At 34.8% G+C, this 23,417-nt stretch overlaps 2 protein-coding genes across 5 annotated transcripts; both read left to right on the top strand.

Annotated features, from left to right (window-relative positions):
- The first annotated feature begins 10,249 nt into the window (after positions 1-10,249).
- LOC109021124 (pentatricopeptide repeat-containing protein At5g13270, chloroplastic) lies at positions 10,250-12,883 on the top strand. The gene has a single exon (XM_019003681.2). It carries the CDS (start codon positions 10,344-10,346, stop codon positions 12,654-12,656), a length of 2,313 nt encoding a protein of 770 aa, XP_018859226.1. The 5' UTR covers positions 10,250-10,343; the 3' UTR covers positions 12,657-12,883.
- A 5,071-nt stretch (positions 12,884-17,954) lies between these two features.
- Positions 17,955-22,892, top strand: LOC108979901 (protein NEOXANTHIN-DEFICIENT 1-like). 4 transcript variants are annotated; one of them, XM_035684021.1, is made up of 11 exons: positions 17,955-18,277; positions 18,740-18,894; positions 19,024-19,107; positions 19,344-19,407; positions 19,623-19,669; positions 20,277-20,334; positions 20,744-20,782; positions 20,974-21,145; positions 22,142-22,202; positions 22,275-22,331; positions 22,552-22,892. In XM_035684021.1, the coding sequence occupies exons 2-11, from the start codon at positions 18,818-18,820 to the stop codon at positions 22,796-22,798; spliced, it is 906 nt and encodes a 301-aa protein (XP_035539914.1). In that variant the 5' UTR covers positions 17,955-18,277; positions 18,740-18,817; the 3' UTR covers positions 22,799-22,892. The 4 variants fall into 4 exon arrangements, with proteins under 4 accessions (XP_035539914.1, XP_035539916.1, XP_035539915.1 ...); XM_035684023.1 differs by having other exon boundaries at positions 17,958-18,277; positions 20,280-20,334; XM_035684022.1 differs by having other exon boundaries at positions 17,959-18,277; positions 20,977-21,145.
- Positions 22,893-23,417: the final 525 nt, after the last annotated feature.

The following is a 23,417-nucleotide window of genomic DNA, read 5'->3' on the forward strand; positions in this document are numbered from 1 at the left end:
TAGTAAATACCTATATATCTACCTATATATATAAAGAGCCTATCTAACGACAAATTCTTGTTTTAACAGCTCCCATGATTTTCCCGTTAAAAGTAATTGTTCTCCGTTAAAAGTCCTTCAGATCGGTCAAGTAGCTTTATTTCCAATTTGATACCCATTGATTGGGTATTTTACGTCATCCTTATTTCCAATTTTATGATACCCATTTATTGATTATTTAAGACCATTTATTGATTGTGAGAATTGAATATATTAAATGGATGCTTTTTCACACAATCATTGAATATATTATACCATTTATCAGTTCTAACGATACAAATGCATATAATTCTGAGATTGAATATTATGCTGCACCTGCCGTTACAAAACCCTAATTAATAATTACATATTAAAAAAATACAAATACAAAATTTAAATAATAACACGTAACATTCTCCTAAAATAACCTTCTCATAAAATACTCTTCCCAGCCGACTGAAGAAATTCCCCATTTATGAGTTTGTATTCATCATTCCCCGTTTCTCCTTGAGTTGTATTCATCTTTGTACTCTTGGAAGCTACGAGAGACTTGCATATACAAATTCTGCTAGATTTGAGGCAATATTTAGTTTCTTTATCAATCTTATGTTTAACTATTTGAATGAAAAAAATCCTATTCTAATTGAAACATCTACAACTGCATATTCACAGTTTATCTTTCTTCTATGGTCTGTTTCTCTCAAATCAGTTGTCTGGAAGCAGTGCAGTGGTGATAAAATTTGAAGGAAACATTGAAAAGGTCAGTCTAACCACCTTTTGTGTATTTATAGTATATCTATAGTCTACGTATATAGTTTGTGTCTAATGTTTATAGTATATCTATAGTCTACAAGCTCAAACACAACCCATATATGTATACAGAATTCTGACTTCATACGATTCAAAATTCTAGAGTAATTTAATTGTAACAAACAATTCAAATATATAACTTCAGGATTTGTATAGAGAAATAGACATAAATTTACAAAAAATTCTAACATCATAAGATTCAAAATTCTAACATCATAGGATAATGGGAAGTTTTGGGATTCTGAACGAAACCAAAATAAATAAACAAAAATGATATGAAATATCACCAATAAGAGGGAATGAAAATCAGAAACGTATTTGCAGATTCTGTTGAAAAAAGTCATCTTAGCAACTGGCAAATACCTTATGATTCATGCTAAACAGAGAGTATATCTCACAACTGCATATATAAAACGACATTGACTCCAATAAATCAAAAAATATATCTATTAGTGAATTTCACTCTCAATCTACATTAAAACCAAAGTACTAATCTGAAACTAAAAAAGAACAAAAAAGTTGACAAACTCACTACCCATCTGATAAAAAGAACAGAAAATAAAACATATATTTTCCCCAACTATTTAACATCCAACCGAAAGGTCAAATTCCTCTAAATAAAAAGGGAAAGGGAGTGCTACCTTTCCCAGATGATTTGTTGGTAATAACAACAAATCAAAAAAGTTGAGAAAGACAATTACTGAATTTGGGCATCAATGGCAATGAAATTCACTTTTCCAACAGTAAATTGGTAGTTTCAAATTCCAAATGCCTTTTTATAGCGTCTAATAACCTGCATGAATGCAATAATAAACACTGATAAACAAAGATGGGCCATATTTTAAAAGTGAAGAGATTACCAGAATGTAGAAACAAATATAGTTCAATGAATAACACATGCATTTGTAAAACAATGCACAACCTAGACAATAAAATGGTTGTAAGACATAAGAGCAACTCCCATTCATACAAGCACTCGATATCAATCCTCATGTAATTATAGAAAAAAGAGCAGCCTACCACCAGAGATAACGTGCTAAAATACCTCTGGCCTTTGACTGTTAATTAGACTTGCATAGCCAATATCATGGTTTCCTGCAATGTAATGAACTTTGATATTTGTATATCTTCTTTGTGCATTCAAACTAAATATATGCTTAAAACGGCTTAAAGACTCCTGCCATCCAATCAACCAAAGAATGTCAAGGGCATTCCACACCAGAAAATTAACAAATGGAAAAGAAAGAACGTAATTTCAAGTTTTCAAATCTCTGTATTTTCAATGAGGTTTGCCAAGTGAGATGTTCGAGTTTTCATCTTCTTTTTTTTTTTTTTCCCAATCAACTTTTGAATAAGAGATTTCTATTCCTTGAGAGCTATCATTATCTATGTAATTTTACCTAAAAAGTGAATATGACTATTAATTAACGAAACTGCTTTTTCTATATTCAATCACCATAATGAAGGTGAAAATGTTTTGAGATCATCTGGGACATGACTTCACAAATATTAATATATGTATTATCGGAGTCTATCAGATATACCTATACTATTATTATACACAAAGAATGAACTAAAACAGGGGAAAAAAGGAAGTTAATAAATAAAAAAAACTCAAAACAAAATAATTGAAAGTTAAAAAAAAAAAGAAAAAAAAACTTCAAACGAAAGGATTCATAAACCTTCCATTCCGAGAAAGGATCAATAACTGTGTTCAAGGCACAAAAACTAAAGAAAAGATCAAAATTCCAGTGTACATCAAAATTCCAGTTGGTGCCAAAAGAGTTTGTTCTTTTGTAATAAATATTTGTTCTTTCCTATTTGAAAATAATTTATATATAGATATTAAGCACTCCTCAAAACCAAATTCTACATTTATTTGTATCTATATACAGTTCATAAATCCATCAATTACTGCTTAGGATTCATAATTTATTTCCTTCTCTATATGATTTGACTCTTCACTAAGTAACTATCATTTATGCAACAACTACACTTATTCCAAAACAAAAATAAAATCAGAATTCATTTCACTAAGTAACTATCATTTCACAACAAATCAAAAATCTTGAGAAAGACAATGGAAAAAAAATAAAATTCTGAACTAAAATAATGGAAAGCTACACAAAGAATGAACTAAAACAGGGGAAAAAAGGAAGTTAATAAATAAAAAAAACTCAAACAAAATAATTAAAGTTAAAAAAAAAAAAAGAAAAAAAAAACTTCAAACAAAAGGATTCATAAACCTACCATTCCGAGAAAGGATCAATAACTGAGTTCAAGGCACAAAAACTAAAGAAAATATCAAAATTCCAGTGTACATCCCTTTATAAACCAAGTGAATTACCCCACCAAGTATAATTCCTTTGACAGAAATATAATGTTTAACAACAAAACAAACAGTTGGATATAGCTTCTCCAGGCCAAATAAAGGTTACAAAGTATTTGATTATACCCCCGAATTGTCAACTAACTAAAAAGAAAGCATATACACTAATTTCAAATTTATAGACATCATAATATATATACATATATATATAATTTTTTTTTATAAGTATATACATATATATATATATATATAAGTGAAGGTAACAAAATAAAATAAAGAAGATAAAAAGTAATACCACCACCTTGATAGCAAAAAGTAACAGACATACAAAAGGGTAAAAAAGAAATGGAAGGATCCTTCACTCTCACATAAGGTATAAGTTTTCTTCCTCACCAGCAGAAACCCATATTATAATATATCAATAAGAAAACTTCACAGACAAGAAAAAGACAAAGGCAAAAAAAGCAAAAAAAAAGCAAGAGAAACATGTGAACGAAAGAACCACCACCACTCGCGCACCCACCATCCAAAATCCGATTGGTTTTCAACCATAAACGCATCCAATTCCTTCTAAAGGGCAAAGGACGCCACGGGAATTGCATTGAAAAGAAAAGGTGAAATTTTTAGGATCCACTGAAAGAAGTTTTCTCAGGAACCAAACATAATCATTCAGAGAGAGAGAGGGAGGGAGAGAGAGTACCAGATGAACGCCCTTGTCGCCAGCCATGTTGGAAAGCTGGCCAGACTATAGCCCGAGGTAACAAGAAACGGAATCGGGAAGGATGAGAAATGGAGAGAGAGAGAGAGAGAGAGAGAGAGAGAGAGAGACAGAGAGAGAGAGGCTCTGTTGAGCTGAAAATGAGTTTCCTTTCTTCCGTAAGATAGAAAGAGAGAGAGAGAGAGAGAAAGAGGGGGGTTGCGGATTGGACGGATAAGCTTGAGTATCCGCGTCTTGTGCTTTTCTATGTGAAATCCAAAGGTGGATGGAGTTGTAAGTTGTGTTTTGTTGGATGGAAAGGACGGCCATGATCTAATTATAGAGTGTGACGCGGATTGTGATAAAATTAAATACATTTTAACTCATTTCAATTCATCATTATAATTTTTTTAAATTTTAATATAAAATATAATAAATAATTAAATATTTTAAAATTTTAAAATTTTAATAATATTAGAAAAAAAATTAATTACTATTCCTAACTGAATTTCTCACCAAAAATTTCTATCGAATTGTATTTTTTTAATTTTTTTATTTACTTAATGATTAAGTAAATGTTTTTGTGTAGTGACCCGAATTGTGATAAAACCTAAATGCATCTGAACTCATTTCAATTCATTATTACAATTTTTTAAAATTTTAATACAAAATATAATAAACAATTACATATTTTAAAATTTTAAAATATTAATAATATTCTAACAATATTAAAAAATAAAATTCTAACAATATTAAAAAATAATTTTCTTACCGAAAATTTCTACCGAATTGTATTTTTTTTTTAAATTTTTCTTCTACTTAATAATTAAGTAAGTGTTTACTGGAAAGATAGCTACTATTATGTTTGGTGAAGTAGCAGAAGAGGTATTTGGTTGTTCAGCAGTTGAGTTGATGGAGAATTCTGGAGAGGTATCTTTTAAAATTTTTATTCAAAAATTGAGTTTGTTTATAATGAGTTAATTAAAAATAAAATTAGGTTTTAATTAATTATGTAAAGCTATTCATTTTTTTTTTGTAGGACCATCAACCATATATTAAAAGCGTTGCAGACAAATTATCAACAAAAATTTGGAAGATTCAAGTCTATGCAGATCCAAAGAAACTGAAGGAGAAAAGACATAAGCATTTTAATGTCCTCTCTATCGAGGCAATGGAAGATGAGAGAAATGCTGGATCATCATCTTAGAATCAAAATTATCTCAAATAACTTTCATAAAACTATGGATGACGTTTATTTACAAGACTATGATATAGTTTCTATTAATGATCTTCATTTATTTGTGATGTTAATTTATACGAAATAAACATTACATCGTTATTTAATTAAATAAAAAAATTATGTCCTTATTAATAAAAAAATAATTTTAAAAAAAATTAAAATATAAACTAAGCAAACGTGCATTGCACGTTACTTTTACCTAGTATCTTAATAAGCGCGAATATCGACGAAAGAAGCAGCTCTTCCTCCACTTTTTTCCAATTTTTGCCCTTACTTTTCTATTTGTTTTCCCTTGCATATCTGGCTTGCTGCATTCGTCCATTTCTATTTTCATTTTTGCCCTCTCTCTTCTATTCGTTTTCCCTTTCTATCTTTGGTTTGTTGCCTTCGTCCAATTTTTTTCCCATTTTTGCCATTACTTTTGTATTTGATTTCCCTTGATATCTTTGAGTTCTATTATCTTCTTCTCTCACTTATACAGTTTTATCCTTCTTTTTCTTTTTTATGGCGACTGTATATTCTGTTTCCGTTTTTATCCCTCTTGCTCTTATTAAGTTCATTAAGTAGGTATTATTCGTTCATTTCTTTTTCTCATTTGTTTGTTTTTTATGATTTTGCCCTTTTCATAATTTTACAATTATGCCCTTAATATTGTTACTGTTTTTTCCAAATTTGGCGCTGTTGTTCTTGTTAAATTACTATTTACTTCAGCTTCTTTTTTCCAATCGTTTGGACCGAATGGTTTTATGCGTAAAATCACGTTTCTTTGACGGAAATACCCCTGTGGTGTGGCGTGTCTATTCTAGAATGTATTTTATCCTTCTTTATTTTTCTACTTCTTCCAGACTTCTCATAAGTTGTAGTCCTTTTATTTTATTTTATTTTATTTTTCATCTCATAAGTGTAAATTCTATTTTCTTTATTTTCTGACATTCGGATAATTTTTTCTTTTCCATTGTCTCGCACCACTTCGACCGTTTGCTGTTTGGTATTGTCAGATTTGCATAAATTTACCATTTTTTTTATTTCATTGTTATCACATGCAAATTTAAAAACTACAAACTATTTATCACATGGTTGATGCGCATGCAAGTTCGAAAACTACATACTATAGACTCAAAGAATAAAATTGTCATCTAAACAGATATGCCAGATATCTTACATATTCCTACTTTCAGGCCCAATGGTTACGTCTAAAAAATAACGATGTAAATTTATAAGAGGATAGACATATGCATTAGGAAAGAATATGATAAGAAAAATTCAAACAGAATAAAATTTTCACTTCTTATGAAATATAATGAAATTCAAATTTCTCTGTTTGTTTTTGTTTTTAAGTGCATCATATATTCTCTCTGCTTCTATCACATGGTTGATGCACATGCAAGTTAAAAAACTACAGACTATAAACCAAAAGAATAAAACTATATATAGACATTGTTAAAAACTATAAAATAAAATTATTGTCTAAATAGATATGCTAAAATATAAACTACAAACTTTTTATCACATGGTTGATCCACGAGGGGATGGCGATGAACATTGTAAAGGCTACGGAAAAGGCGAGAGGTGCATGACGTGGCTGTGGGTGGCTCCACGAGCTCACAGTTGGGCTGGGTTGGCGAGCACATTGTGGTGTTGGTGTCGGACAACTCTTATAGCAAGCTTTAGTGACGGTAGAGAGAGCTGACGGTGAGGGGTGTTACCATGGTCGGGAACAACCATGCTAGCGACAAAAGACAATAGCGGGCTGGGTGGTGGTCGAGTTGTTTCCCTCTGGGTGCTCCGCAATGTGCTCGCATGGTGCACAATATCCATGGTGTGTTACTACGGCGAAGCTTGGTGGCAATAAACGTCGTTTTGATCGAGTACCACCTTCACGGGCGACAAAAAATGTCAGCGAGGCAGGTGGTGGTTGCTGGTCGCTTCAACAACTTACGGTCATTGCGGGAGGTGCAGGTGATGAGTTCACTTTAGCTCTTTTTTTTTTTATCATTGAGTAAAATTGAAGTGTATGCCGCGAAAATGGCGAGAAACTTTGCTTGGCGTGTAACTTGGCATGGAAGGCTCTAGCTATGCGGTTAGTAAGTGGTGAGGAGTGTCCCGTGAGTAGGCAATTGGCGAACAACACTTTGTGTGAGGTCAGTGACTGGCGAGCGGCTCTTCGTGTGGGCAGCAACTGGCGACTAGCGAGCAACACCCTTGTGGCGAGAATACATGTAAGGGGCAACAAGTCATAGAGATGAGAACCGCTGGCGAGGAGCTTAAGTGGAATTATGGCGACAAGTACTGTTCGAAAGGAAACTCACTGTGGCGAGGGAATATATGACTGCCAGCAACTTCGTGGCAAGCAAACGTTCACAGCGACAGAAGATCACGACGAGTTAGATGACAACTCATGTTGACCTCTTCTACTCACGGTCACCGCAGGAGTTCATACAAGATCGTGCTTAGTGGCGAGGAACACTGTGATGCTGAGCGACAAGGGGATGTCGAGGAACACTATGACAACTACGAAAAAGGCGAGAGGTGCATGACGTGGCCGTGGGTGGCTCCATGAGCTCACAGTTGGGTTGGGTTGGGCTGGCGAGCACATTGTGGTGTTGGCGTTGGAAAGCTCCTATAGCGAGCTTCGGTTATGGTGGCGAGAGCCAATGTAGACGAATTTGGTTTATCTTTCTTTTTCTTTATCTTTTTTTCTTTTTTCCATTTTTGCCATTGATTGTTTTATACATTTTCCCGCTCTATCCTTAGTTCTTCTCAGACGTTCTGGATTTTATCTTGATTCTGCCAATTGTATAATAATTTATTTTCCATTTTTATCCTTGCCAATGTAGACGAATTTCGCTTATCCTTTTTTCCCATTTTTGCTTTCGATTTTTTATACATTTTTCCTCTTTGTCCTTACTTATTTTCATACGTTCTGGTTTTTATCATAATTCGGCCAATTGTATAATAACTTATTCTAGATTAGATTCTCTTATATATCATTTGAGAAAATATTATTCAATTTTTTTATATTTATATAAATGCAACTGTAGCTAAAATAAATTGTTGACATTATATATTTGTTGTATGAATATTTTATTTTCTCATCATACTAATTTCTTTTAATAGGTTTGTTCTATTCTAAAGTGTGTTATCTCATTTGGTTCATTTAATATAATCTATATGAAATTATTATTTGGAATTAATTGATTACTTTTTCTATTTTATATATATGTATGTACTCACATATTTGATATGTTATCAAATGTTTTTTAGATTATGCTATGAAATTGATGCTGGATTTAGAACATTCTATAATTTTATGTCGATTGGTAAGACGATACTATTAAAGGTAGAAATACATTTAAACATTATCACTACCATTTATTTTCATTTTTATCTAACTACTTCTATAAATAAATCTTGAAGAGCGTGCAAAATATTCAATAAGAAAAAATTGATATGCTGCTCAATCAGAGGAGAAAAAATAAGAAATCTGTCGAAAAAAAAGAAAGAGATATGCTGAGTTGAAAAAAAATCCAAATAATAAAATTCAAACTCGAATACAATCTCAGCATACTCTCTCTTCTCATTCAAATGACAATGAAGTCATTTGTATAAGAGAGATTGAATTGTTTTTGAATGTTAATTCTTTTGAAACTTCAATGCTTCGTCAAAGAGGTTTATGTTCTAACAACATAATTGCATCTACCTCAATATTGAGCGATTATGTTTATTAAAAAATATTTTCTTCATTTTTACCAATAAATATTAAAAAAAACTTCTTCTACAAGTTAATTATCTATATGAAGAGGGATTCAATTATAAGAAGACGTCATAATTCCATTCGGGTAAATTACAAATTATCAACTTCTTCCATTTCTTCCTACATCTATTTGATATCTCATCCTCAATTATTTTATTATTTTTTTTATAGGAAACAACAAGACAAATTTGCACCCTAATGTGCCTAAAAGAACATAATAACTGTTTTAAAACTTCTTTTCAAAACTTTCAATCACTGTAATATATAGGTACAAAGTATTTATGTGAAGTTATAAATGTGTTTGTGAAATTTTCTATATTATAGTTATGGATATTTTACAGATAACATATGTAATATTTTTTATGATGAGAGTTAAAATCTTAAAATATAAATGGAATTGTCTATTCATAGTTAAATTCGTAAATTTGTATATATTTAAACTCTCATTTTTTTGTTCATTGTGATTGATAGGTAGCCAAGTAAAATCTAATTTATTATCATATATGTAAATTTGTTGAAAACTACCATCTATTACATTTTATAACTATATTTTTTTACTCTGTTATTTTTATTACATGCTTTTACAAGAAATTTCTATTTTTATGATATTTTTTATGTTTTTGCAACTGGACACGTACCCTTACTAGTGTGTGTATATGTATATATATTCTATTTGCAGTTTTCAAATGGAGATTGCATGTGCAAATCTTTCATTAAATAGAAAAAAATATAATTTTGATAAGGATATTATTATAATTTTTAAAAATTTTGAAGATAAAAATGATCAGACTTGCACATGCATTTGAGGATTGTACGTGGCATTGATATATATATATATATATATAGGAAAACTCTTATTGCAAGTGAGTTTGCACACCAAATCGCACAACAATGTTGACATGTAAGGCATCCGTTTAACAAAACGGTACGAATTAAAGGCGAAAATAATTTTTGTGAGATAGAAGACCTTCTTCTCTCAAAAATTTTTTTTTTTATTTTTTTTTCAATAAAAAAAACTATATAAGTGTTAATATGCAGTTTGATATGCAAACTCGCCTGTACCTAGCAAGGCTCATATATATATATACACACATATACATACACACCTTCAAGCGACATATATCGCTGTATCAAGGCGTCTGGTGAGTGGAACATAGATTGTACGTTGCGATAGATTTTTAACGATTGATAATGGAGCAAGAGAAATGATAGTTACAGTCATAAATGTGTAAGCACTACATAATTATTTAAAAAAATAAATAAATATAAAATTCATATTAAAAAAATTAAATTTTTAATAATAAATCTTATTTTTTTTTTAAAATGACTATACAATATTTAGATGTTAACTGCGTGTAACATTGCTCAAGATGCAAATTCCAATAGGTGCCTGAAGAAATTGTTCGGTGGTTCTGTTCTTCCTTTTCTTGATCTCTTAAAACAATAACGAGTGCCCCCTAGGGCGTTTGAAAGCTTCAAAATTTACGAGAAAGTAATGTCTTCAATCAATTGCGCACAGAACTTTTTGTTACCTTCCCAGTCTTCTCCAGTTGTAGGTGTAGCTCATGGCAAAGTTCTAATGACACTAAAATCTTTAAGTTTTGATCAAATCCCTTCATGGGTCTCTCTCAAATGCAGCCCATCTTCGAGGAAAACCCCCCAAATCCAACCAGGCCATGTTGAAAATGTACACTTAGTTTCTTTGTCCAAACATGGGAAGCTCAGAGAAGTTGATGAGTTTCTTAAACACATGGACGAGGCCGGCATTTCAGTTAGTCCCCGCTCTTATAAAACCCTCTTTGAAACATGTGGCAGGTTGCAAGCTTTATCGGATGGGAAAGCGATTCACGACCATTTGCGAAGAACGGTGAAGGAGCCGACTGGGCTTCTTGATAATTATGTTCTTCGGATGTATTGCGACTGTGGAAGTCTTGTGGACGCTCGGAAAGTGTTTGAAGAAATGCTTGAAAGGAATGTGGTCTCGTGTGTTATAATTATGTCTGCTTATGCAGAGGAGGGGATTTTGGACGAAGCTATTCGGTTGTTCTCACATATGCAAGGGTCAGTGACAGAAATTAGATCGAGCCCGTCTATCTATATTACCCTCTTACGGCCCTTGACAAAATTTTCTCTTTTAGAGCTGGGGAAACAGATTCATTCTCATGTGATAAGAAATGGGTTGGGTTCTAATGTTTTGGTTGGCACGGCAATCGCCAACATGTATGCCAAGTGTGGGTGGTTAGAGGGTGCGGAGCTTGTTTTCGATAGGATGCCGGAAAAAAATGCCGTGGCTTGGACTGGGATGATGGTGGGGTACACTCAAGCTGAGAAACTGGAGGATGCTCTGGGATTGTTTGTTAAGATGGTGAACGAAGGTATTCAAATGGATGAGTTTGTGTTCTCCATAATTCTCAAGGTGTGCTGTGGTCTGGAGGACTTGAACGTGGGAAGGCAAATTCATGGGTGTAGCGTTAAACTTGGATTGGATTCTGATGTTTCAGTAGGAACTCCTCTTGTGGACTTCTACATCAAATTTGGGAATTTTACATCTGCTTGCCGAGCATTTGAGAGGATAAGTGAACCTAATGATGTTTCATGGAGTTGTATAATCTCTGGTAATTGCCAAATTGGTGAATTTGAGGAGTCTCTGAAGATTTTTAAAAATCTGAAGAGTAAAGGCGTGGTTTTAAATTCATTCGTATACACTAGCATTTTCCAAGCCTGCGCGGCACTCTCAGATTTAAATTTGGGTGCTCAAGCTCATGCTGATGCAATAAAAAGAGGGTTAGTTAACCTCTATGGAGAGAGTGCTATGATCACCATGTATTCAAGATGTGGGAGATTAGACTATGCCTACAGGGCCTTTGCTTCTCTAGACAGACCTGATACTGTGGCCTGGACTGCTATAATTTGTGGTTATGCATGTCATGGCAATGCCACTGAAGCTTTAAGTTTTTTCAACAAGATGCAGGACTGCGGTGTAAGGCCAAATGCAGTTACATTTATAGGAGTTCTAACTGCATGTAGTCATTCAGGCTTGGTCACAGAGGGAAAGCAATACTTGGATTCGATGAAGGGTGAGTACGGTGTGGTCCCAACTGTCGACCATTATGACTGTGTGGTGGATATATACTCGCGTGCCGGGCTACTGGAGGAGGCACTAGAATTGATAAAGAGTATGCCTTTTGAACCCGATGCAATGAGCTGGAAAAGCTTATTGGGTGGGTGTTGGACTCATCGGAATCCTGAGCTTGGGAAGATTGCAGCGGAAAACCTCCTTCAGCTGGAACCAGATGATACTGCCACATATATTGTCATGTTTAACTTGTATGCTTCATGTGGGAAATGGGAAGAAGCAGCTCATTTTAGAAGGATGATGGCTGAAAGAAACTTGAGAAAGGAAATTGGTTGTAGTTGGGTAACTGTCCAGGGTAGAGTGCACCGGTTTATAGTAGGTGATAGACACCATCCTCTAGCAGAACAAATATACTCAACATTAAGGGAGTTAACTACATCCTATGAAAATGCTGATAATGCCCTTTTAACTGACGAGGATGTCTGGTGTGGATTGCCTGAACGGAAAGAACAACTTCTTGACCATAGCGAGAGACTTGCTATAGCATTTGGGCTAATATCCACACCAAGCAATGCCCCAATCCTGGTTTTCAAGAACCTCCGGGCATGCCAAGACTGCCACGATTTTGCGAAGCAAGTGTCCAGGGTAACAGGACGCGAAATTGTTGTAAGAGATTCCAACAGATTCCATCACTTCAGATTAGGGGAGTGCTCTTGCAATGACTACTGGTGACTTAAGTAAATTGATTCATTTGCTTGAATGCCAATACCCAGCTGTACAAATGAAGGGGTGATGTCATTTGCCAATTATACAATCCAGTCTTCAGACTTGATATATGACTCATTATAATTATGACAAAAATCAAAACACTAATATATTTGTATGATAGCTATTGTGGAAGACTTCCACATGGGTGTGTAAACTTGTAAATTATATATTTTTAAGTAGACTTGTAGATATTTTCTTGAGTGCAACTATATTTTTTTTACACCATTGGAACTGTGACCATAACAAGGACATCAATCTCTTGCTTGAGTTGCCAAATTTGGTGCACCGCAAAATGGTAAAGAGCATACCTTATGCTGACAAGTGTTGCGTTCGTGTGCTAGTCACCTCTGGATGTGGGTGCATGCGTGACTGCGAAAAAGGCTTGGTCACCATTCAGTACGAGTAATGCTTCACTCACCTTCAAAAGCAATCTTGAAATGGAGTAGTAACGCACCTGTGATAGCAGAGGCGATTTATAAAACATGACTATTGAAAGTACGAGTGGGCAGTGGAAGGTGAGGCTGGAGAGCCCGTACTTGTCTGTGTGCACGAGCATGTCCAGATTTTGTGATGATCGCAAAGAGCGTGAGAAAAATAAAAGAGATTCTCTTCCCCTACATTTACTGCTGTTTCGGGATCCGATGGGAATCTTCTTACACTTTTTGTTTTTTTGGTTAAGAGGACGGTATCCAAGTTGGGTAATGATGAGTTTTATTACGTATAAGTAAGTTTACATACTAATTTGCATATTAATATTGTTATCTTCATATTCTAAATTTAAAGTAGTACTGTTTTCAATAGAATCTACTTTCTGACCAATCATATTGAATGAGTGTGCGTATTAGTGCATAAATTTGCTTACAATTAGATTTTTCTGATAATGATACTCTTGCGGTTTAGACTACTATGGCTTTACTACTTATTCTACGTGGACAACTTTTTAATTTTCTCCAAGCTAAACACAACTGTACCTTGAAGTTAATTTTGTTGTGATATGATGTCTATTTTTATCAGAGACAAATTTCAAAAATAAAAAATGATAAACAATGGCGCCCAAAATAAAGGCTTCTTCTTCAACTTTTTTCCTCTCTCTCTCTCTCTCTCTCAAGCTAGATTGATCATTTCCATTGCTTGTCCCATCGTTTCGTATTGCTTACCACACCGTTGAATGGCGTTAGCCACAACCCACGAGTGTAGACCACAGTCTAGCTCAGTGTCGGTGACTCTCTAATCTCCATGTTAACCTACCAACATTGTAGTCCAAGAAACGGAATTTCTTTGAGGCATCCTATCAAAAATAGCACGGGCCGAACCTAAATCTCCACTATTTACATAACCCACAATCAATGCATTTCAGGATATCATATTTCTCAACAGCATCCCATCAAACAATTCTTGGGCATGAGCCCTTAGAAGAGAATTATGACATAACATCTCCTTTTGCACCCAATTCATCAAACATTCGACATGCCTTCTCCAACCCACCACATTTACCATACATATCAATCAAAGCATTTGAGACTAAAACACACACCAAACCTATTTTCACAACATGTCCATGGATTTTAGTTCCACAACAAAGATCATTAAGACATGCACAAGAGTTAAGCAAAAACGGGTATGTAAAGTTGTATGGTCTAATTCCAAAACGAATCATTTGGGCATACAAATTCAGTGATTCAGAACAAAGCGATAGAGTCTTGGAGAAAACTCTAATAGCATGGTTGAAGAGAGAGAGATTTGGGTGAGAGAAAGAAGAGAAGACGAGACAGGAGTATAAAGGAGAGTAGAGAGAGGCATAGAGAGAAACGAGAGTGGAAGCTAAGGAAACGTTTATGTGGAGATCAAAGTGGAAGATGTGGGCATGGATTTGCTTGAGCTGAGAGAGGGATGAGCATGTTTTTAGTAGATAAGCGTGTAGTTGTTTTTCTTAAGTCAAATTCATGCCATGCATGCGTTGGTTATCATATATATGAACTTTGGAAGGTAGATAGGTTCCAAGTTTAACATAGAGATTGGAGAGTTGTCGGTGCCAAGTCGGATTGTGGTTTGGGTTAGTGGGCTGTGGTCGGCGCTGTTCAATGGTGGGGCCAGCAACAAGAAGCAGAAATTATATCATTTGGTATAAAAAAGAGTAGAGCAGATGAGAGAGAGAGTGCATAAAAGAAGAAGAAGAAAGACGCTTCATTTTGAGCGCCAATCCAAATTTGAGAACAAGTTTATGTCTTCTGGCATAAAGCAAATATCACATCATGCAAAAATTTTAGAATAGATGAATTCAAAAAAATTGCATTCAGAGTCGGTAGAAAAAGTGAAAAAGAATTACACAGAGGATAAGTTGTAAAGTGGTGGTAGTGGGTATCATTACTCATCCTAGTTTATTGATAATGTCCACTTGTGAAAAACGTGGTTACAGATTGACAGAATGATTATACTATAGTAGTTTATTTGTCACTTCAGTTCGACATGCATGCATCTTTGGCAATGTTGCTAATCTCATAATGTAGCTAAAAAAACGGAGGCCACTCAGAAAAAATAAAAAACCAAAAAAAAACAGAGTATTAATTAGTCGATTTCTGAACTAGTAGATAAAGGATAGGCAAAAACTTTAATGACATTTTACTAGTTAAAACCAAACAGAGCATCTCTGACATATTATCGAATGATGACTTGGAAACGGTGGGCAAGGAAAGAAAAAGTTTCCAGGATGTGTGGGTCACCCCACCAGCCGGCAGCCACTATACGTCCATATATTTAATACGGAAGAATCATTGCCCAATGCTCACCTGGGAGTAATCTTTTTTTAAGTCCTGAAATCCAATTAAATCAAGGGAGAGATCGATATGAGTGACAGTTTTTATATAATTTTTTTTTTCAAGACAGTTTTGATATGGTCTCTCGTTTGTCTTTTATATTATTTTAAAATTTTAAAAAGTTAAATTATTTATTTTATTTTATATAAAAATTTTTAAAAAAATTATAATAATAAATTGAAAGATTTTTAAAATTTAAAATTTTAATCTTAAAAACAAACCAGATTATAATATGATCTAATTGGGGGCTGGATCATGTACTTAAAAAGCGTGTACCAGATGGAGAGACCAGCTTCCTGTTTTTAAGTGAGTTTAACTGAAAAAGGTCGCAATATAGAGGAATAGCATAAGTTATGTGAATAACGGCAGCAAAATGTACTTTCTCGCGACTTTACTGTTCATGAGGAAGACGAGGTGGATTATAGTTGAGGATTAGTGCAAATAGACAACATTTTATACAATATTTTTCACAATACATATTATAAAATAAATGTATTTTTATAAAATAATATTAATTTTATAAGATATTTTATAAAAATATCCCTCTTTTTAAAATATTATTGTATAAAATATTATATAAAGTATCGTGTGTTTATCATTTTTTCTAGTTGAGATCTTCAAATCCATTGGTATCATGTGTCGTCGTTGATGGACTTGATAAAAGAGAGCGTCTTTGGCATCTTATTGAATAGAACTTTGTAGTGGCTCGGAAACTGTGGGCAAGGATAGAAAAAGTTTCCAGGATATGTGTGGGTCACCCCACCAGCCACTATATGTCCATATATTTTAACACTGGAAGAATCGTGTGTCCAATGATCATCTGGGAGTAATTTTTTCAAGACATGCAATCCAATTTGCCAATCTATAGTGCTCGATAAATAAGTAGAAAAGTAATTGGGATATTTTCGAACGTCATAGTTTATACAAACAAAATATCTACAAAATCAGAATTAAACTATTTATTCGGATTAGAGCATTAGTATAAAGTTAATATATAGAAAATGAAATAAAACAAAGGGTGGCTCTACAGTCACTGAGCTGGGAGCTACCAATTAGGCCTGCAACCTGACCCACCGAAGCCAGTTTTGGGGCCGACCCGACCCGATCAGCAAATATTTAGGATCGGCACTAAACCGATCCGACCAACAAACATGCGGGTCGGGTCAAAAATTTAGAACTGACATTTGACCTCTTTCCTTTTTCCATTCTCCTTGTTCTAACCAACGACATCACACCACCACTAACTTGTTTGTGATGAAACGAAGAAGCCAGACCAACAATATTTACAACGTCAAAAAACGATGGTCAATAATGAAGCTAAGAAGAAACAAAATCTGCAGTATAAAAAATCATTTGTCAATGATGAATTGAAGAAGCTAGAGCGTCAAGAAATACCGGTGGACAGAAGTGGGCTCCTCGTCTGAAATCCATTTCTCGGATGAGAAAAAAGTTCATTACCCAACACTGGAATTCGAAAATCAGCAGTCCCGGGATATATGCTATCCTTCACTGGATGTTGTTCACTCTGCTTCGCCCAGAATAACCATCCCTTCTCCCAAGAATCTGCAGTGCGAGACTTAGAGAACCTCATCATTGAAGAAACTGGGGCCTACGCGTTGGTTAATCAAGTAATCTTCACCATTGTTTACATACGCCATGTTCTGTTGATGATGAAGAAGAGCAAAGCAAACCACCATCTGAGAGAGAGAGAGACTAGGGTTTTTTTTTGAAGAAATGGGGTTAGATATTATCAGGGGATTGGATGCGGGTTACGTTAAAAGAACTGTTGATACTCAAATCAGGCAAAAAAAGTCAAGAATTAAGCAAAAGAGTGTGTAGATGGAGAAGATGGAGAAGTACCGCCGAGTGAGAGTGTGTAGATTTGGATGCAAGGTGGAGCATTAGAGAAGCAACAGAGGTTTAAACTAGTTGCATATCAGATTTGGTTCTCGAGTTGCATATCAAATTTGGAGAAATACGACGACAGCGAACGGATTTGGTTATCAAGTTGCAAATCAGATTTTCGCTGCAGTGGTTCGAGAAGAAAGGAGATGTTTTCGGTGATTAGTTTCGACGGATATTGGGATGTTTAAACCCGTATGAGATTTAGACCCGATGAACCCGTATAAAGTTGGGTGGGCCATGTCGGATATCACAGACAAATCGGATTTAGGGACTTTTATGCACAGCCCTACAGTACCAACAATGTAAAATATTGTATTTTTTTAATACTATAAAATATTTTTAAAAAAAATAAAAAAATTATAATATTACTAAAAAATACTTACTTGATGATTAAGTAAAAAGAAATATTAAAAAAAATAAAAAAAATATATTAAAAAAATTAAAAAATATATATAACAAGACAGGGACCGGAAGCGGTTAGAGTAGCTTTACTCTAGAACAAAAGCTGTTGAAATAGAGCTGGAATTACGATATGTTGGCGCCAAAGAACATGTTTTTGCCCTTCTGGAAATTGTGAGCGATAAAATCTTATCCGCTTCTAAGGCCACTGTCTATTTATGTATCAACTATAAAGCAAGCAAACCCATCTCTGTGGGTGTCTCTCCCCTGTTTGAGTGCCCTTTGGCCTTCCCGTGTACACTCACTCTAACTCGATCTCTTCCATTATTTCCGGGCAAAGTTCTCTTCTGGGTTTCATTTTTTCTTCAAATTCTGGCGAAAACCTACTTGTTCTTGTTCTCTGAAACTAAATTGCGAGTGCGAGTTTGTTGGGTGCAGCCATGGCTTTGTTTTGTTCATTTTTGCAAGGTTGGTTTTGTCGATCTGTGTTTTCTGTTTCAACATGAACTGGTTTGATTTCACTCACGTCATTCATAGATGTCCTAATTTAGGTCTTGTGACTTTCAGTCCTCTTGTGGTGGACTTCGTGACTTTCTGTTCTCTTGTGATAGGCTTTTTGGAACGTTCTTCGTCTTCATCTTCCTCTTTCTCATTTTTTGTCATGCAAATGTTGAATGAAGCGTTTATATTTTTCTCGATTATTGAGGCCAAAATTTGAATTCCTTAAAATCCTTTTAAGTTGGGGGTTAGGAACAACTTCTTTGATGGAGGGACAGCCTAAAGATCACATTTTTAATGGGATTATGTTTGTGGCTGCTGGTTTCCTTTGGAGCTCTCTGTATTTGCAAGGGACACTATGCATACGGAATATTGCCTCTCAAGAGTAAAATCACTCCTTTTTGTTTTGGTTTGTTTTTTTTTTTTTATCAGGCATCCTTTGATGGAGCACAAATCACTTGAATTCGGTATCTCCTACTTTTGCTTTCTTGGATTTTAGTTTTTCAAAGTATGTCTGAGGTCATGGACGTGGGAGAAATTAAATGTTCCTCAGGCTACGGAAAGCCCCCGTGGATATTCAAAGGCAGGCAAGTGTACAACTTTTGGGTTTTCTTTTTTCTTTTTTTAATTAAAATTCCTATTATCTGGTGGATTTTCTTTTCCTATTTTCTCAAACAACAAAATTTGATCTTCTTCATTATTCGATTCCTTCGCAGTGCCTTGTACCAACTCCATCTCGTGAAGGCAGAAACTGCTCGAGCATGCATCCCGAAAGAGTTCAGATTAGTTGAAGCTTTTGGGTACTTATATTAACTACCATTGTTGGTTCTCATGTGGTGGCATAAGAGGATATTAGTGGGATCACTGTAACAAATGATGAGATAAACCAGCTATCCGTTTCATAACCGAATATTACCGCCTACTATTAAAATGGTCGGTGGAGTTCCCACTATTATTCTCCTGTGAAGGATAGGGGTGATTAATTTCAGAGTTTAAGAATTTCATTTTGCATTGAAAAAAATTGAGTTTATTGCAGGTACACTCTTGGTGGCTTCTTTCTTGCCAGCTACGATGACAGTCCAGCCGGAGTCTTTGACGAGGTTGTTTATTATTATTGCTGTCGGAAGTTGTTGAATCAGTTTTTGGTAATTTCATTAAAATTGAGATGATTGATATGAGTGAGATAGTATGGCATTCCTGGGTAACTTTCCAAAGTTTACTACAGGAAAAAGATGTAAAAGAAAAGAATTAATCTTTAACGTGATTCATATAGTCACTAACATATAACGGTACTTTTCATTTTCTTTTTTACCAGCTTGTTGTGATTGCGGGGCTTGCATGGAACCCACCAACATCCTGCGCGTATGTTTCTGCATCAATATCTTACCTCATAATAAGAAGAAATTATTATCAGCTTATGAATTGATTGACTTTCTTCCCTTTTAGCTAGGTGCACCCTTGGCTTGCCCATGTGCTTGCACAGCCAACATCCTAAACACATGCTTGTCCTAAGAATTTGATCACGGGACCTCAACTTAAGTGCCAGTGTTATGTTAATTAACATTAAAACCAAAGGCTTTTCATGCCTTTAATCTGTTAGTGTATCCTGTGGAAATATTTTCCTAATCTGGGACCGGTCAGATGATTCCTGATGAAGCTAGTAAAGTTCACTTGGCTCATACAATTTTAGGTAGTGTCTACCACCGAAGGCGGTTTGTTGAACTTGAGACATTTGTATTGGATTACTCAAGTTTGTAACTTGAATGCGCCATTGATTCTATAAATCATATTATAAAAGGAATGATTGTCTTACTGTATAAAGTCAAGCTTGTCTGCCAATTCTGAATTTAACCATTACTCTGAAAAAGTTTTGAATCAAAATGTTAAATAAAATGTTCATTGTGTGTAAACTTTTCCTTCACGAGTTATTTTGTTGGAAGTGGGCATTCTCAACTTTGTCTTTTGTCAGCAGATGGGCTGCTAAGGTGCTTGTGAACAGCAATGAGGCTTGTGATCATGGAAGAAAGGTGGGGTTTGTAGATTTTTCGGTCCAAATTCAAATCTTAATATGATTAAACTTCACGAGTTTTTGTACAACATTGTTTACTGTTCATGGACACACACACACACATAGATGTTGGCTGGTCCTACAAGTCCGATGATGTAAAAACTTAAATAGGTTATGCTTTCACAACACTTGTTACTGAAGCAAACCAGAAACAAGTTATGGCCCTTTCTGGTGGGAGTTGATTACTTCAATTTTTTCTATCCACATATGGTGTAGGAAACCCATAGCATTCCCCACTTCCCTAGTGTCTACCACAATTTGACGTCAGGATGTTCCACAATAGCATTAGTGTACTTTGAGTCTAAAGCAGTCACATTTCCTCTATTAATTACTAATCAAAATAATTTTGTTTTAATTTCCCTTTTCAGGAAGTTGGGCTTCCAAGTCAGATTGCCAGGTTTTCGAAGGTATGCCCTAAGCTACATACTTTTTTTGTTGCTTTTTGATGCTTAAAAGAGTCAATGTCAAACATTTTTTCCTCGTGTAATATTTTAGAGGTGAAATAACTATATGGTTTTCCTGCTTTTTATGCATACAGTCATTCGTAACATAATGGGCATTTAATTGATGTTCTTTTTAATATGATGTCTGTTCAAAGCAGAGTATCACGGCAATGACAGCGCAACCAAAGAATAAAGACATTGGTATTTTAAACGCGATTGGTATGGGTGCTACTTTCAATAGTCCAAGAGACCATATGAATGTTCAAGTGACCGAATGGGATGATCTTGATACAAAAGATACCTGTAATATCAACCTCACAACTGTTGGTGAGTTGGATAAATTGATTCCATTGAGAACTGCTGGCTACTATGGTAGTTAAGATTTAACCTTTCATTTTATTATATTGTGGTATTAAAAAGCCCTGACTTTTGAGTTCATTTTCATAGTTTATTCATGTTCCAGACAAGATTATCATTTCATAATCCAGATTTTTGTAAAAGCCCCTTCCCCTCTTTAATTCGACTATCCAATTTGAACAATGTGAAAAAAGGGTAGTCTAATTTGAGACCACATCTGCAATTCATAGGATCATATTGCTCCTTAGCTTAATTTCTCAACATTTGAAGTAATGAACGCAAGCTAGGAGTATCATCACCACACTGGAACTCACCTTTGCCACCGGAACTCACCTTTGCCACCGTCCTCACCAATGGACTGCTCTTCATATCTTCAAGTTCCTTTGATACCACCATTTTTCTGATACCACCATCTTAGAGATATTCACGAGTGTAATTAAAGAATTTTAATTTCCATTCTGGTATCACTGCTCTTAAAGTTGTCCTCTGTGAACATGGATAGCTATGCCTCATTAGGAACACTTGTAGTATGGACTTCTTAGTTGGTCCTTCATGATAGCAAGCTTCTGTAGGCTTTTTTGCTCCTTCTAGCTTATATATGCTCAATATTGCTTTGCTTATGTTGAGTTTGTTGGCTTGTTTGACTGGTAACTTTTTCTGGGAAGCACTGTGCCTGTGTTAGCAGAGGCTTAGGTAGGTGGGAAGAAGTCAAACAATCATTATGATTAGGAATTGCTCAATCACTTGTCTATGGAATTGCAACATTCCTTTCTACTATTGCTTCACTGATCTATTACATCACTCCTTTTATTGGCTAGATGCCCTCTCCTGGTCCTATCTCTTCTTCCATCTAACAACATTGTATCCTACCACCAAGTGGAGATGTCACGATCCTCATATATCTCTTAATATTGTTTTCATACTTGTGAATGATTTTGTCATCATTTTTTAGCTTGGTGATGACAGTGCCTGCATTGAATGAAAAGTGGATGGGGCCGGCCGTCAAAATTTCACTTCCAAGTTATAGGTAAGTTTTTCCGAGGCTTTAATTGTAGGGCTCCTTTGTTACAGCTAATATTCCTGTGGTGTGAAATTGCAGTGGCCATACAGAGCATAATCCCAACCTTCTCAAGTACTCTTGCCAGATTGAGTGCAGGTTCTCTCTCTCTCTCTCTCTCCAAGCTACGTTTTGTGCTGTTCAAGCATCACAATGAATTTATACCTCGTTTGGAAGATCCTCGGATCCTCTTACCTAACATGAGACACCCACGAAAATGAACTTATACCTGCTTTTTGGCTGAAAATTTATATTTGTTTTTTTTACTTCAAATGTCAGCATTTTATTGTGATTACTTCCTGACCAATTTCTGATATAGGGTGAGAGCAGTGAAGCCAGCAGTAGTATCAGGCCCAAGTCCTATACTGTATCATGACAGAGTGCATTATTCAGATCAACGTAGATGCAATACCATGGACTCTACAGCTAAGGAGCACATAGATAATGGAAAAAATCTCATCATGTCTGTGATGTTGTCAAAACCCATATTGGCTTTGGAGTTCAATTGTTTAAAAATGCAGGTAGAAGCTCCAACTGTCGTTTCCCCTTCCTCTAGGAGTTCTTAAGAATGCAGAAAGTATATTACTGTGCTGTAATGACATTAAAGAATACATAATTAATGAAGTTCATTTCCCTAAATTGCCTTCAGTTATTATTTCTTAGTTCTATTTGCATAGTTGGAATCTGACAATAACCTCTAGTAATATTGAAGAAGATTCACCTTCTCAACGCGAGAACATGTCAGCATTTAAACTTACTAGTCACAACCACAGGAGAATAATTGAAATATTTAATTAATAATAATATATAACTATTCAAAATATTTTATATATTTTTTTACTATTATTTTTTTCTTTATATTTAATGAATTTGAAGAGGTGTTTGTGAAAGCTCTGATTTCCTTTTACCATAATTGCATCATCAATTTGTACATTATCTAGTTAATGGAGCACAAATTGCATGTTATACAGAAGGATAAGCGAATTCACAGTGCTGATGACCAACTCAACTTTCATTTTGGGGTTGGCTGGGTTAGATGTTGTTTTTCTCCCTTTGTTCCTTAGTTGGTGTCCTTGGATAAAAAATGTCTTGCTAGGATGGAAGGCCGTTTTGGGAGAGTAATGTTTTTGTTTTTTTGGGTGAGTTGATGTCTAAAGTGCCAAGAGTTGAGAAGTTGGGTTGCTA

The sequence above is a fragment of the Juglans regia genome, chromosome 13 (assembly GCF_001411555.2).
Source record: "Juglans regia cultivar Chandler chromosome 13, Walnut 2.0, whole genome shotgun sequence".
NCBI classification, from domain to species: domain Eukaryota; kingdom Viridiplantae; phylum Streptophyta; class Magnoliopsida; order Fagales; family Juglandaceae; genus Juglans; species Juglans regia.